This window comes from Acomys minous (assembly GCF_964271855.1).
Source record: "Acomys minous genome assembly, chromosome: 2".
In the NCBI taxonomy this organism is placed as follows: domain Eukaryota; kingdom Metazoa; phylum Chordata; class Mammalia; order Rodentia; family Muridae; genus Acomys; species Acomys minous.
The window spans coordinates 64,717,562-64,734,207 of record NC_140484.1 but is presented as its reverse complement, the minus strand read 5'-3'; the positions used below and the strand labels follow the sequence as shown (position 1 = coordinate 64,734,207).

The window sequence follows — 16,646 nt, the reverse complement described above, 5'->3', positions numbered from 1 at the left end:
TTTATTTAGCCATGGTCCTCGTGGTTAAACCTGTGCGATGGTGCCATCCTCTTCAGTGAGTCTCTCCTCCTCACTTAATCCTCTCTGGAAACACCTCGCACGGGTGACTCTCTTGGAACAGTGGTAATCGACCTGTGGGTCACATGACCCTTTCAGAGGGGTCGCATACCAGACAGCCCGCATATCAGATATTTACATTATGAGATTCATAATAGTAGCAAAATTCTAGTTATCAAGTAGTAAGGAAAATAAGTTTATGGTTGGCGGGGGTCACCACAACATGAAGAACTGTGTCAAAGGGTCACACGTTCGGAAGGCTGAGAAGACTCCAAATACTCTATTAACAGTGGTGATTAATGACAACAACATATGTTTCAAACGAGCAGAACTGAATTACCAAACAACAGTGACATATTTGTGGGAGCATCTACTCATGCTTAGCGGTACCACTGTCTAAGAGGAGCCAGTTCTCTCCAGACTCTGTTAGTGAGCTGCAAAGGTGAAAAACCAAACGGTAGCAGCGGAAAGTGTGGGGAGAGAATGAACTTAGAACATCTGAACTCACAGATCTCTAAAGTGTAAATAGGCCTTTAGCCATAGCATGGGAGACAGTAGAAAAAGGATAAAACCAAAAAGAAACACATCTAAAGGGCAAAAGCTAAAGTTATTTTTAGTTAAATTGTGATGGGGGGGGGGGGGCGAGGAGGCATGTATGCTGCCTGCTTCTATTTACCCTGCAGTAGAGGTGCTAACCCCTGAGAGGAAAAAGGGGATAACATGAAGAATTATGATAATTCTCAGAGGATTTCTGTAGAATAAAGACACACTCTACTAGTATTAATAAACATTAAGCCAGGTCACTCACTGAGTTCAAAACCAATACCCCAACAATAAGTTACAGGAAACATCCGTTAGAAAAACAACAAAGGTATATCCATCCATACGTAAAACAAGAACAGCTAGAGCTGGTACTTGTAGAAGCCGAGTAGTAGACACAGGGTATTCCTAGAGGTCTACTTCTGTGTATTTATTTTTCCCATACTAAAGAGCCAGAGGCTAGAGAGGTGCCTCATTGTTTAAGAGTGGTTGCTGCTCTTCCAGAAGATGGAAGTTTGGTTCCTAGCACCTACCTCAGGCAGATCACAACTCCCGCTCCATGGATCCAATGGCCCCTTCTGCCCTCTGTGAGTACCCTGCACTCATGTGGCAGACACGTTCACAGACTCATAAATAAAAACTAAAAATAAATCTCTCTCTCTTTTTTTTTTAAAGATTTAAAGATCTAAAATAATAACTACTAAAAGTGTGCAGAGCATCTAGGCAGAGCTTCTGCAGACCTACGCAAGGACTCTGGGGAGGAAGTCATTTAAAGAGCATCCTGCATACCAGTAGAGAGTACGAGGGCGTAGAAATGCCTATATTTATGACAGCAGCCTTGAGGTCAGAGGATGCTCATTCTCTGCCAAATTAACTGAGATCTCGGCATGGGATGTTATATAAACCCTCCAGGAAGATTTTCATATTCATATAAAAACACTAGAGCTTCATGAACAATTAAGATATTTTGAAAAGAAAGGGGAAAGATAGTGGTGGAGATTAACAGCTTAGTGTGGACTGGGCACTTCACACAACCTCATGGCATCCTCTGAACACGGGCAGAGGTAGACACCACTTCATAGAGAAGTCCGAGGAAGAAATGGATTAGAAACCCTGTCTGAATAGAAGAGGAGGCAGAAGAATGTCAGGGCCGGAGGGTGGGAAGAGGATGTGAAACGCTGTGTTCTGGACCTGACCTGGATGGCTACTGCGCTCCCGGGCTCATAGCTGCTGTGCTCACCTGCACAAAGCCAGCCAAAGTTCCAGAGCAGATGGGGTAGATGACGCCCATAGCTTCGAGGGGATTGAGGGTCACTCTTTTTTTGAAGATCTAGCCACTGGTAGGGTTCCCATGCTCCAGGGGACGGTCCCACACCCATGCACAACTGGGCAGCACTAACCGGCCTTAGTGAGTTATCAACAAAAACAAAAGACATCAAGTTGGGAAGGAGATGTTTTGAAGAAGAGTTGGAGGAGAAAATGGGGGAGTGTGATGGTATATTATTGTATACATGTATAAAATTCTCAAGAATAATTAAAAAAACATTTAATTTGATCTGAGGTTTGGGCTCCTTCTATCTCGGTCCTCCCATCCCTTAGCGGTATCCTGTGATGTGGCGTTTTCAGGGCAAGCCCTCGCTAGCTGAGTTCAGCACAATATCTCTGTACTTCTGATGTTCTCCTCCCTAAATGCATCTTTCAGGATCTCCATCACAGCCACAAGACAGATTGTCAACCTAAGCACTTCAGGCCTCCCTGGAAACCATGGGTGAAAATCCCCTGGACCAGAATAGGAAGCAGAGCTAGCAACTGTTACCATGATAACAGGTTGTTTGGATGTACACAACTATGGATGCTGGTCTCATATAATGACTAGAGAGTACATTTGTTTAAGATGCACACAGATATGGATGCTGGTCTCATATAATGAATAGAGAGTACATTTTTAGTCGATAGTAAAAGTTAACGTTTAGGAGAAATTATCATTTAAAAAAAATCTCTTTTGGAATTCAGAAAAGAAGAAAACGGTTAAAAATTGATAACAGGGTTAGTGAGATGGTTCAGTAGGTAAAGGCACTGTCCCTGAAAGCTCAACAACCTGAGTTTGATCCCATGATCCCACAGTAGAAGAGGAGAACTCCCAAAAGTTACATGCATGCACACACACTAGCGCACGTGTGGAAGAGGAAGAGGAGGAGGAGGAGGAGGAAAGCTCTAAGTTGGGTAAGTAGGGATGGATCTGGGAGGAACTAAGAAAGGGAGATGAATATGGTCAAAGTAATGAAATTCTCAAAGAATTAATAAAAATATCATTTGAAAATAGAAAGAACGCGAAGAATGTTTAGTGCTGGGGAAGGAGCAGGTTTGCAGAATAGCGACCTCTGGACTGAATTATCCCCTTCAGGAGGAAGTGGGGCTCCTGGGACTCAGGAAGTAAGTGAAAGGTCAAGACTCTGGGAAAGCAGAAACTTAGGATTTCTCAGAAGCCCCTCCTCAGCTTTGTGGCAAGAATAGACAACCAGGAGAGGAGTCCAAGGCGAGCCCGGAAAGGAAATTTAGCTCTAAGAAGAGGCTGGAGACCATTGAGCTGCAGGTCCGGGATGGTGGGGTGGGTGGGCTCTTCTTCAGTGATGCTGCTGCTGTTTTGAGTCACCCATGCTCTTGCAAGTAACCCCTTTATTCCTATTAGTGACCAGTAAAAACTTATTAATCACCCCTCACTCCCCTGCACCCCCAAAAAAGGAAGAAAGGAAGAAAAGAAAGCAAACTAAAAATTATTATCTACAATATGACTTCAATTCTCCCATTCTGCAATAAAAACACATAAAATGTTGGAACAGTGATTGTTTTGGGGGTGGATATAAAAATTGTGCATAATTTTTGCTTTAGTTTTGTTTTCAGGCCATTTCTTAAATTTTCTGAAACCGTACTTGCTATGCAATATGAATGAGGAAAAATAAAGAATATGGGAAAATAAAAAAGATGATAACAATAGCCTAGTCAGAAAAAAATGTATAAACAAAACTAGTCTGTGAATATCTTATAGTGCTGGAAATGTCAGTTAAATGATGAAAATATTTCACATCTAGCTTGTCAAAACGCAAAAGCTAGAAAATAGCAAATATGCCTAATTTTGTGTAATCAAAACTCTCCAAGTAGGAATTTTTTCCCTTTGTGGAGCCAATTTGAAAAGCAATTTAACAAAGTATATTAAAGTGGAAAATGAATGTACTGTACAACTCAGCAATTCACTCATAATAGGTCCCCCAGAGCTCACGCTCGCACATAAAGAGCCAGGATGAGGACGCACCACTGTGATCTAAAAAAGCTGGAGAAAACAGGTATTTGTCAACAGAGGAGAGCACAATTTAAAGCTTAGTCATTCAATTAAAAGGAATGAACCAAGTACAAATGCCAGAGTGAATAAATCTTAAAGACACATTCACTTAAAAAAAAAAAAACTAAAACAAATCTCTGAAGGTTGCAAATGTTGTAATCTGTTAGCCTAACACGTAAATCTAAAAACAACATCACAGGCTGATTAAAGAGAGGTATATGAAAGACCCATCAAGGACTCAGAGAGGAAGAAGGTTGGGGGGTAAGGTGGAAAACAGGTGTATGTTTGCCAAAAAAAACCAAAAAACAAAACAAACAAACAAAAAAACCCAAAACCAAAAACAACAACAACAAAAAAACAAATCAAAAAAACCAAACAAAAAAAAAGTTAACATTTTAGACCTTCCAACTCATCTATAATAAAATCTAGCAGGTAAAGAATACAGATATGAGACTTATTCTAGGCCCTTTTCCCAACCTTAAATTCTTTTTCAATAACCGTTGCCTTACTATACCAAATTATACTGAAATTGACTGGGGGGGAGAACTATTTTTGTTTGAGATGTTTACTTGGTGCTGTGGTCTGAATGGAGAACACCCCCATCCCCCAAGGCTGATGTATTTGAACACTTGGGCTCCTGAAGCCTGGGGAGGGGCAGAGCCTTTGGTATAAAGTCCTAACTGGCAGACAGGGCTGGAGGGATGGGCTTCAAGGGTCACAGGTCAACCTGACTCATTAAGATCTGATTTCCATACCCCAGACACCTGCTACCACGCCTTCCTGCGCGATGTTCTCTTTGAGCTATGAGCTGAACAAGCCCCTCCTCCTTCAAGTTGTTCCTCTTAGGCATTTTGTCACGATGCCAAGAAGAGTCACTAGCACACTTGTTATATCTCATTTCAGGAGTATGAATTGATTTCAGGAGTGTAAATTGCTCCATTAACCAGAGAACAAGACCCCTATAAATTGCAGACTGGCTGGGGAGGTAGCTCAGTATTTAAAAGCAGGGGGCCTGAGTACTGTTTCCGGCACCCACATTGCCTGTAACTACAGCTCCAGAGGATCTGATACTCTCTTCTGGCCTCAGAGGGTACCTGAGTTCATATGTATGTGCCCTGCATGCTCCCACACAACAATACAGAGTCATGTAATAAGGTATTTATTTCTTTAAAATCTTAATGTAAACTCCAAGGATGTTACCTGAATAGTAAGGATCCAAACCAAACCAAACAAGTAAAATCAGGTTCTCAGATCACATCCAAATTCAAGTGAACACAGACAGCTCCCCTTTAACACACACACACACACACACACACACACACACACACACACACACACTACTTAAATCCTCTCCTGGCTTGAATGTCAAGTGATATAAGAAAGTTTGGGGTACAAATCCATGTTGGTGCTTACACACTCTGTGCAGGGAGGCATGCCCAGGGACCCCAGCATCCATAGAAGGCTGTGGAAAGGACTATGAAGACCAAAGCGTAAGTAGGGAGCAAGCAGAAGGTCCAGGTATCCAAGGAGGCTGCCCAAATTTTCAGATGGTCTCCAGGAAGCTGAGCTCTTAATGTATAGCCTTGGGATGATATAAAAGCTTAAAGGATAAAAAAAAATTATCAATATGAGTCTGAATTATTCTGCCTCTCCTCCTCATCAGTCAACGGAAGGCAAGGTATATTGGGCATTAAATAAAGTCCAAGGAAACAGGATGAAAAATGAGTTGCAGAAAGTAGGAAGGTTGAAATAGCAGTCTGTCCGAAAGCACAAGACTAGAGCGCACATTTGAATTGGAAAGCAGTGTATCTGACCTGCATTACCAATGCTGTTTAAAATCAGATGGATTTCCAACTGCCATGAGCATTGTATTATTCCAAAGATAGAGTACACAGATTACAGCATGTTTACCAAGGCTGGGGTATGGCCTACTTTTCCTCATGAGCTAGCATGGAGATGGCCTTGCATCTGTCGTCTCCAGGCGCCATCTGAAGCCCTGATGTCCTCTACTGTGGGAAAAGGGCAGAAACAGGACAAACTGCAGGATTCTCGCTCTAGCACTGCAGTGCCTGGCTGCAGTGTGCTCAGTGGCTTTCAGTATCTACATGCTGATGTGGAGACTCTGGGATTGGTAAAATACTAACTTTTCATATATAATGAGACAGTTACACGGGATACAGAAAGAGCTCCCCAAAACTTTCTGTTTAGATTATGTACACCTTACTTCTTAGGCCTGACGTCCAGAGTTGTCTAAGCCTGTGGTGCGGGGTGCAGGCTGTGGGCTGTGGGGTTGTGTGGGGTGCAGGCTGTGGGTTGTAGGGTTGTGTGGGGTGCAGGCTGTGGGTTGTAGGGTTGTGTGGGGTGCAGGCTATGGGCTGTGGGGTTGTGTGGGGTGCAGGCTGTGGGCTGTGGGGTTGTGTGGGGTGCAGGCTATGGGCTGTGGGGTTGTGTGGGGTGCAGGCTATGGGCTGTGGGGTTGTGTGGGGTGCAGGCTGTGGGCTGTGGGGTTGTGTGGGGTGCAGGCTGTGGGTTGTAGGGTTGTGTGGGGTGCAGGCTGTGGGCTGTGGGGTTGTGTGGGGTGCAGGCTATGGGCTGTGGGGTTGTGTGGGGTGCAGGTTGTGGATCGTGGGGTTGTGTGGGGTGCAGGCTGTGGGTTGTAGGGTTGTGTGGGGTGCAGGCTGTGGGTTGTAGGGTTGTGTGGGGTGCAGGCTGTGGATCGTGGGGTTGTGTGGGGTGCAGGCTATGGGCTGTGGGGTTGTGTGGGGTGCAGGCTGTGGGCTGTGGGGTTGTGTGGGGTGCAGGCTGTGGATCGTGGGGTTGTATGGGGTGCAGGCTGTGGGCTGTGGGGTTGTGTGGGGTGCAGCCTGTGGGATTGTGTGGGGTGCAGGCTGTGAGGTTGTGTGGGGTGCAGGCTGTGAGGTTGTGTGGGGTGCAGGCTGTGGGTTGTGGGGCTGCCCGTGTGCTCATGCTCATGTATATATTCAGAAATGTTTCTCAATCCTATCGTTGGAAATCAGAGAAATAGCAGGAACAACAGACTTTAAAGGACTCCTAGAATATACTGATACAAAAAGGTTTTTTTTTTGGCAACTTAATGAGCTCATTAACAGCACCATCTAGGACAGGAAGAAATCTGCTTAGCTTCTTTAAATGATGGTGCTTCCGTCCTTGAAAATGTGTGTGTGTGTGTGTGTGTGTGTGTGTGTGTGTGCGTGCACAATTTCCACAGCTGCAGCAACATTTGTCTAATTAGGTATATGTTGACTTTGAGCTTTCATAGAATTTTGAAAAGAAAGTTTCAAAACACTTTGAAATGGACTTAATGTTTGTTTCCACAAGGAAGGAAGAGGAGGAACCAAATGACAGTGGGAGGAAGAAAATGTCAACTGTGGTAATCAGGCGTGGCTGGCTTCCAGCTGGGCATGGCAGCATCATGCTTCCCCATTGCCCCTTCTTGAAACTACAACAAAACACTGCTTATTATAACAACAGCAGCAACAACAACCATAGGAACCAAAGATTAACAAGAGTAAGGAGGCAGCCAAGCTTTGTGAGATGTGCAGCGATGGGCACAGCTCAGGGATAAGGGTGTGCTGCCCTGGGCCCTGCCCTGTGGTGAGTTGAATGGAAAACGTTCCCCCATAGTCTTGGGCACTTGGCCCCCAGTTGGTGAAACTGGTTTTTAGGCTTAGGAGGTGTGGCCTTGCTGGGGGATGTATGTTGCTGGGGGTAGGATTTGAGAGTTTAAAGGCTTTTACTATTTCTAGTTTGCTGACTCTTCTCCAGGCTTGTAGTTCAAGACATAAGGCCCCAGAGTCCTGATTCGGCCACCATACCTGGCGCCTTTGCTCCACTATTATAGAAGGTAACCTTCTGAGACTATATATAAGCCCCCATAAGTTATTTCTTCTATATGTTACCTTGGTCGTGGCGTTTCATCACAGCAATAGAAAAATAACTATCCATCCCCAGCCCTACTCCAGAGAGAGAGGAGGAGAGGGACAGTGAACGAGAAAGAGAGGGAGGGATGGGGGAGGGGGAGGGAAGAGGAAGGGTAAGGAGGGAGGGGGAGGGGAGGGGAGAGGGAGAGAAAGAAACCCATCCCTGAAGAAGATAAAAGCCATGGTTCTGGGAAATGAGAATTCAAAGCTCCAAGTTTCTGGCAAAGCTGCCATGGTGGCTTCCTTCCTCCCAAACCCAAGACACAAGAATGCATCCAGGAGTCCCAGCAGCACAGAACTGCTGAGCTCAAGAACACTCCCACCCAGGCCAGATCATAGAGAGGAAAGGTCAAACGTACTGAATTAAAAACAGGAACATTAAGTAGAAACAATAGCGACACGAGAGCACAATGTCTTCTTTAACCCTGTTCTGTTGAACTCCCAGATCCTGTAGCCAGGCTAAAATCTTCACCAGGAGACAAAGGGATTCTTTTTTCTTAGAGGGGGGGGGGGCGACGATGGACTGACAAGCCCAAGGGAAAACAACACATTTGCCAGAACCAATGATATATAGAGGCCTCCCAATAAAATGTGGCCTTTTCCCCCATCAGTAAATCCATCTGTGGAAGCACATGGAAGTTCCAATCAGCTCAGAATCTCAGTATTAAGTGGCAACAGTGAACTGAAAAATAGGAAATTTGAAGAATGTCTGAGATTCTACTAAAGGCGCAAAGAATCTCAAAATTCCCAGTGACCCTGAGGTGAACAAAGAGTGTCTACCAACAGGTAATGTGCTCAGAGCTAACAGAAATTCTCTATATGTGACTAGAAGGTGTGACCTCTATAATGAAAAGAAGGCAATTTATACAGCAGGAAAAGTTCTTGGAAGTCAAACAGATGGCAGTAAACATCTTTAGGTTGAATAGAGGGGCCAGAAAACATAAAGAACTACTCCCTCCACCCCCAGTAGAAAAAAAAATGTTAGGAAAGATGAAGAAATAGCTGAAGAAATAATGCAAGAAAGTAGAACTCATCACATGACATCTCAGTCTGACCGGCCGTTACACTGAGTGCCCAGTGTGATCACTGAAGAGACCACCACGAAAGCACGTTTACACAAAAATGTGAACAACGCAGTCACAAAGAGAAGATAGTAACTTCCAGAAAGAAAATGTATTTTAAAAATGAACAATGAACATGCTGTTAATTTCTCATGGTCTCAAACAGTAATGGGTATAGAGACGATACAGAAATGTCTTTAGTGAAAATCAAGGACATATGACTTCTACCAAACTAGCAATCAAGGCTGGAATACAGAACACATGCAACAAAAGAAAGACTAGGCGTTGGCCATACCTCGCATGCATATGTAGATACATGCATACACATATATAATATATACTGTTTCATATTCATATGCACAAAAGTGTGTATATGTGCATGAATATGTGAATGTCAGAGAAGATGGAGGGAGGGAGGGAGGGAAAGTATCTCTATGGGTAAGAAATGTGCTCAACTTTTTTTTTTTTTTTTTTAGATTACTTAGCCTCATTTCTTTAAAAAAATTTTTTTTTCTCAAGGAAGGAATAGAAGCCAAATAGAGCCAAATGACAATGGAAGGAACGAAATGTTTGTATGTCAAGTGCAGCGATAATAGTATACATGTAAAAACACACATTCGTGTGTGTGTGTGTGTGTGTGTGTGTGTGTGTGTGTGTGTGTTTATGAAGGGCCCAGCAGACACAAGCTTTCTTGTAGAACTCTGGCTTTTTTTTTTTTTTTTGCGATACCTTTGTACACATCCCCCATAGTCTTGGGCACTTGGCCCATCCAGAGTCCTCTACAGCTCCTCGGTCCTCGGTCATAAACTGCCAGTGAGGTCTGTGAGTCTGCCAAAAGGCTTATAAAGATATTTTTTTTCCTGAAAAAAAGAAGGGATTGTAGGTCTTCGCTTTTTGTCTCTTTGGCTCTTTTGCTGCCTAGAATGTTGCAATGAGAATAAGAAGTACCAGCAGCCAGCAGGAGACCACAAGGCAAAAAGTGTAAGAGCAAAAATCAACACCTAAGAAGAGAGCAGATACAAAGGCTGCGAAGTCTCCCTGATTGGAGCCCAGGCCCGCAACACCTGTAAAATCACTCCTACACTGCTTTACTGCATAGTGGCTTTCCATGTAAGAAAAAAATTACTGGATCATGTTTTTCTGATTTTTGCCACCAAAAGCAGCCTTTACACATTCATATGTTATCAGGAAACTACCCTGGGCTGGAAAGATAGCTCAGCGGTTAAGAGCACTGGCTGCTCTTCCAGTAGATTCAGGTTCGAATCCCAGAACCTACATGGCCGCTCACAATCATCCGTAAAAATCCAGTTCCAGTGGATCTGGTGTCCTCTTCTGGCCTCCCCAGGAATAAAGCATACAAGCACATAGTGCAGAGACACGTGCAAGCAAAACACCCACACACAGAAAATACTTTTCAAAAAGTGTATCACCCAAATACAAATAAACACCCCAGAAGTTTCTGGAACAAGCACATCACAAAAATACAAAAATAAAGGAAGGAAGGAAGGAAGGAAGGAAGGAAGGAAGGAAGGAAGGAAGGGTCATTTGCTTAGAAAAGATGTGAGACAGTATGGGAAGGGTAGGAGAGACCATTCCAGGGTCTTGACTACAGACAGCCCTGAAGCAGTGGGTGAATCATGTCCTTAAAGAAGAACCAGTTCCAGGGGCTGGGGAGAGAGCACACTCTGGAAGTTGTTTGCTGTGCAACTATGAAGACCTGAGTTCAAACCCCCAAAATTTGGGCAAAATGTCAGGCTTGACTGTGCACACTTGTAGTCCCATGGCTACCTGCATACACACAAACTCTCAGATAGCTACGTAAAGGCAAAAGTAACGGGGGTTGGGGGGTTGGGGGGGGGTTGGGAGGGGTTCCAGGAAAGGTGTCACCGGGAAAGTCCATGGTCTGATTCAGGATGAACTCTAACAACACTGGCTACACTGTTGTGGAGAACCCCCGAGTGAGGAGAAGAGGAACATCAGGAATATGACTCAAGATCTGCTGTGATGCAAGTAAGCTTCTGCAGAGGGGCATGGTGATGGCAGGCTGGATGGGAAGGTGCACTAAGACAGACGGAGCTGGGGAGGTGGCAACACACACTGGTGGGTGATGGCTTAGGTTGTAAAAGGGAGACTTGGGGATGCAGCATCAGCAGGAGGCATCCAAAGAAAGCATCCATCTTATAGTGGGAATATTGCTGGGACTGGAGTGCTTGGGGTCCAGGACTCTGGTTTGGATGTGTTTGGGCTGAGCTGTGCTAGAGCTCAGGGTAATGAATAAGACTACGGTCAACCCTCGACAAGTAATGACTCTTCTCTTCTGCCAACATGAATAAATGCTTCCTGTGTTTGCATTTTAAACATCCTCAATGACACGATTTGGGGCATGGACTCAGAGGTGCTCCTGAGACTCTTAAGTGCAAACACGCCATGAACTTGAAATATTAAACCACGATATTTAAGTCCCCGAAAGTGTGTTGGCCTGACTGCAGTGCTGAAGCTGTTCTCCCCGACCCCAAGGCTCTGTCCCCCAAAGCTGCAGGCATGAAGTAATAAACACACCCCCCCATGAAATAATTCCCCACTATTAGCTTTATTTTAATAAACATTTGCCTCTAAAAAAAAATATCAGCTGTGCTCAGACTTCTGTTTATGTGTGTGGAGTATGTGCCAAGTTCAAGACCACCTCAGGCATACTTTGAAACTTAGTTTACATGTTTCTAAAGTACATTTGCTGTAAAACCTTCAAAGGAATCCGTTTGCACAAAACTCTGTCAAAAACACCTTTGACTGCAGTTTTCGTGGGCCAATCCCAGGGTTCTCCGAATAGTCTTCCAGTGTTGTTGTCTTTCTCAGCGATACTTCTCCCTTCGTGTGTGCAATCTCTTTATTTAATCATCAATTTGCCAAGTTGGTCTGTGTTGCTGTGGTCTATATTTACAGGAGCTAGGGTTTGGTCACATTATGGAAGACACGCTAGGGGTGGACGGTAACCGTGACAATTAAGAAATAAAAATGTTTCGTGTTGGAAACAGTTGACAGTGGAGGCCTGGTTGCTGAAAACTAAATGTTTGTTACATAGAATCACAGAAGTATGTTTGAGGCTAAGGCAAATCATTCACTGGTGAACAGCGCCCCTACCGGCAGAAGGGAGACGCCGCGTTTGTGACTTAGGGTAGCTCTCGAATTTTAAAAAGGCACCTGCTGTGAGTTCTTATTATGCAAACAGAATCCACAGGTGCCCCGGCTTTAAGAAGATTCAACTCAGGAAAACGCAAGTCTGTAAAAAACGCGTTTAATATATGCACTTTCGTTTAATTCTGAAGTGGGTTCTCGCTCTTCAGAGCCAGAGGAGAAAGAGTTCTGTTAAAAGTTTGATCATTACTAATAGTCAGGGAGGGAAGGCTGAGATCGGTAAGGGCTGACGTAGGCAAAGAAGTCAATTAAAACTAAAAAGTAAAGCGTGCTGCGGGTACACCTGTGTGTGTGTGGGGGGGGGGGGGGGTTGCGTAGCCACCTCGCGTCCCTCAGCTGTGTCCGAGCAGGGATGAAAAAGAAACCCCGTGGGGAGGTGACTCCAAAGCTGGGTAAAGGAACTCATTACACTACCGGATCAGTAAAATGACGCCCCACGCACATCCTCCCAGGCGACACGTGTAACTGTCAAGACGCTGAGAGTCTTAGGAGCAAATGCCACTCCGAGAGGGGAGGCTGTGCCTTTTCATCCAGACACTAGCTGCTTCAAGGTCCAGAGCCAAGTGTCTCTCTCTACCTCAGCCCCCCCCTCCGCCCCCCAAGTGGGCACCTGGCAGGAGATGGGTGTCTCAGTACTAGGAGCTGAAGCCCAGGATTCCTCGGATGCGCCCCGGTGCGTCTTCTCTCCCTGAGGCTGTGGCACGCGGAGACCCCCAGATTGGCGCGAGGTGGCGGGGAGGGGACGCGCGGGCAGCCGCCTGAGCGGGTGACTTACCTCGCGCCACATGGGGCGCCAGCAGGGCCCCAGCCAGGGCCAACAGAAGGGCGCGGGCGGGGGGCGCGCGCCGCGGCGGGCGCTCTGCCATTGTCGCCGGCTTGGCGTGCAGTTGCTTCGGGGGCCCCGCGGCCAGCGCTGCGGCATCCCACGCGGGCGCCGGGCCAGGGACGTCCTACTGCCCTGAGTCTGCCGCGCGAACCCCTCGTGCAGCGCCTGGGCCGCGGAGCAGCGAGTCTAGCCTTTCATTTAAAAAAAAAAGAAAAAAGAAGAGAGGGGGAAAAAAAAACTTTCTCCCCTCCCCGTGTGTGTGCGTGCGCGCGCGCGCTACTCTGGCACGAGCCGCCCTTGACCGTTGCAATAAATGAGCAGCCTGTCCGAGTTGGCGCCGGGGACCAGAGAACTGAGGGCGGGCTTGTGCAATGGATCCGCGGCCAGCAGTCGCCGTTCTCATTACCACGGAACAAATTAGTGACTCTCCCCCGCACCCCGCCCGCCTGCGGCGTCCCGCGGGTCCTAGAGACCGCTCCGGGGTCCCCGCCCGCCCGAGTCCCGCCCACTACCGGGGGTGGCTAAATGCAGGATGCCCCCAGACCCCGTGTGCGGGCCGCCCGCGTAGACCAGGCTCCGTGACAGCGACGGCACGGGAACGCACACTTCTCAGCCTCAGGATGATGTGGCTGCGGGCCCCGGGTGGCGTCAGCCAAGAGCACACGCGGCGGCGGGGTCCAGCTTTCCAGACTGAGGCTGGAAAGGATGACTGGGCTGCTAGCTGCTGGCTAGCCCGGAACCGGCAGGGCGCGAGGAACAGGTCTGGGATATGGTGCATAGCCAGGCAGGCTCTGGCTGCCAGGTCCCAAGCCCCCAAAACCATACCTCACACCTCAGGAATAAGATTGAATTTACAGCAGCAGGCACTTGGGCACAGCGTTTTCAATGTGATGCTGTTTTTGACACTGATAGATTGGCTGAATTTTCCTTTCAGTTGTCTAGACCCAGGAAAGGGTCCAGATAGTTTCCAAACTTAAGGGGCACCTGGCTTGGCTGGTTAGAGATGCAGATTCCAGCCGGGCTTCATGATTCAGCCCTTAATCCTAACATTCGGTGGGCTGAGGCAAGATGGATACCGCAAGTGACTCTATCAAGGGGATACACTGCGGGTTCGTTCTAGGCTAACCTGGGCTACAAATGAGATTCTGCTTCAAAAACCAAACAAACAAAAACAGGATGGTGGGCAAGGTTGGCCAGAGGGAGAGGATGCCAATTGCCAGGCATCCCCCTACGTCCTCAGAATGAGATGCTCCTTAGCCAGGCAAGGGCCAATAAAGGAATAATAAAGGGCCAATAAAGGTCGTAGGTGTCCCCCAACTGCCTTTTCTGCACATCAGCCTGACAGTTGCCCTAACAGGACTTTTTTTTTTTCTTCTTCCTGAGAAGCAAGTGAGAAGCCGCAGAAGCCAGCCAGCCAGAAGCAACAAGACCTCTGGAGAATGAGGACCACTGTGATTCCTAACATGGGGATGTCTTAGAACCCATAAGGACTCAAGAGGACGTTATCCCCCGCCCCCTTCTAGGCCAGTGAACTCAGGACCTTCTTTCTTGGCCTGGCAGTTTTTGAAGCTCCTGCTGACATTGCAGCCAAGTCACAGGCCAGCAGGCAGTGACTCTGTCCCGAAACTACCACTCCCCTGTTGTAGAGCAGATCCCCAGTATGATAGGAGTGGGGTTGGAGAAGGTTGGGTTCCTTACCCACTCTTTGGGAAATAGTGTTACTCGCCAGCTGCCTCCCACCAGCAGTAGTCTGCCCCACTCTCTTACTTCGTATGTGACATAGGACCCCCCCCCCAAACCAACAAAATCGAGAGGCCCCATAACTCAAGTTGGAACAGGTAACCCTTTGAAATCAGTCCTGCCACTAGCCAGCCTTGCATGGACATCCTTGTGTTTGTTCACTCATTCAATCGGAATTAACAATGTTACATTAGGGTCATGGGAAATCAAGCTGTAGAGAAATGCCTCTCACCTTCGAAGATCTTTTTGTTCTGTATGGGACAGGGTCTCTCTATGTAGTCCCACAGCTGTCCTGGAACTCACTACATAGACCAACCACACTGGCCTTGAACTCACTGGGATCTGCCTTCCAAATGCTGGGGTTAGAGATGTGTGGCACCACAGCTGGGGGTCTTTTCAATCTTAGAGTACAATCCAGTAAACAACCACCATTGGGCAGTGTGTGCGCAATAACTCAACAATGAACAGGTTTGCTTACTACACTATGATCTATGGCACGTGGTCTTCACGTGATCTGCGCTAAAGGCTGCCACCTGTCTCATTGCACTTTAACGTACAGGCGAAGAAACCACAGCGCACAGAGGCGCCAAGTGGGCTTTCCTACGGCCACGCGGTGAAGGGTCCAGCCTCAGACCTGTCTTAGGGGCAGCCTGCGGTCTTTGACTCTGCGATCCAACCTTCCCTCTTAGCATCTGTTTTAAGCCACACCTCTTTGGTGATATTGAGCACTGAGGACCCAGTGCAGGGACTTCCACCCACTGGCTCCACTCCCTAGGGTGCTCAGTAGAGACACAGGGGATTTCACATTGAGGTTCCGCTGAGAAAGGACCAGAGAAGGTCAGGTTTAGAAAATTCTGTGCTTTGTTAAAAGACTACTGTTCTGTAGAATATCAGAGACATGAAGCAAAAGGCTCGGAAATTGTCTCCTTTGAGGTCACCTAGACTGACCTGGCTTCAGGACAGACAAAGCTGTTAGCCCAAACCACTGATCACAGAAATGGTTTATTCATGTGTTCTGGGGGCTTTATACACTCTCTTAATATCCATTTCTTTTCACTTTATTATTCAGCCGTTGCTCTTTACTGTAAGAAATAATAATAATGATACACTTTTTTTTTTTAAAGCATAGAAGTTGCAAAGCTGTCTCCAAAAGGCCAAATGTGCCCCAAGACTATCTTTGGTGTTTGACTGACTGACACCGAACAGCCATTGCAGGAAAAGAAAAAAAAAATCCAGCCGCAAGCCCTGTCTTCCCAGCCTTCTGATCCACCGTGGCTGTGAAGCCTGGGCCTGGCTGCTGCTCTATCCATAAAAACTTCACAGCAACCACAGCCAGCTAGGCAGAGAGCAAGGCTGGCGTCCGGCAGATGGTCTGCCTTCGGATGGGAATTCTGCCTCCTCGTTCACAGGAAATGGAAGCCGACATGGCATTCAATACTGGATTGTTAGGTAATGGTGTGGGGTCAGAGGCCAGGATCTGCTCATTAAAATTTCAGATAGATGGCTGCTTGTCCCTTCCTTTCTAGAAGAATTGACCTTTGCAGTACTGTTTCCTGTGTGCTATTTTTGTCTTAACAGCCTGGGCATTCACAATGAACAGGGGGGCACTTATTTCTTACCCAAGCTTGCATTTAGCTCAATTCCCATTGAGTACAAGCAATAGGAAACACGGAGGCAAATTTCCCTCGGCTGAGATTTTACAGGCAGCCTCTCCAGTGTGGGCAGCTTGACCTATTGATGGAACTTGAGACAGCTCACAAAACAGCTTTTCTCTCTCCCAGCACAGTTCCCAAGGCTTGCTCAAAAGTAAACAAACACAATGGCCCCTGGACGATTTGAGATTCTTGGAAATCTTGTTAATTCCATCTCTTAGACTGAAATTCCTTCTCTCTCTCTCTCTCTCTCTCTCTCTCTCTCTCTCTCTCTCTCTCTCTCCCTGTAGAAAACATCAT

At 46.6% G+C, this 16,646-nt stretch overlaps 1 protein-coding gene across 2 annotated transcripts in view; it reads right to left on the bottom strand.

The window, feature by feature from the left end:
• ADAM12 (ADAM metallopeptidase domain 12) overlaps positions 1 to 13,372 on the bottom strand; it is a 320,214-nt gene extending 306,842 nt beyond the window's left edge. The window contains exon 1 of one of the 2 annotated variants that reach the window (XM_084751157.1): positions 12,904 to 13,372. In XM_084751157.1, coding sequence (XP_084607283.1) covers positions 12,904 to 12,994 — 91 coding nt within the window. In that variant the 5' untranslated portion in view covers positions 12,995 to 13,372. The remainder of the gene's footprint in view (positions 1 to 12,903) is intronic. The other variant, XM_084751158.1, reaches the window with a different exon arrangement.
• Between the last annotated feature and the right edge of the window lie 3,274 nt (positions 13,373 to 16,646).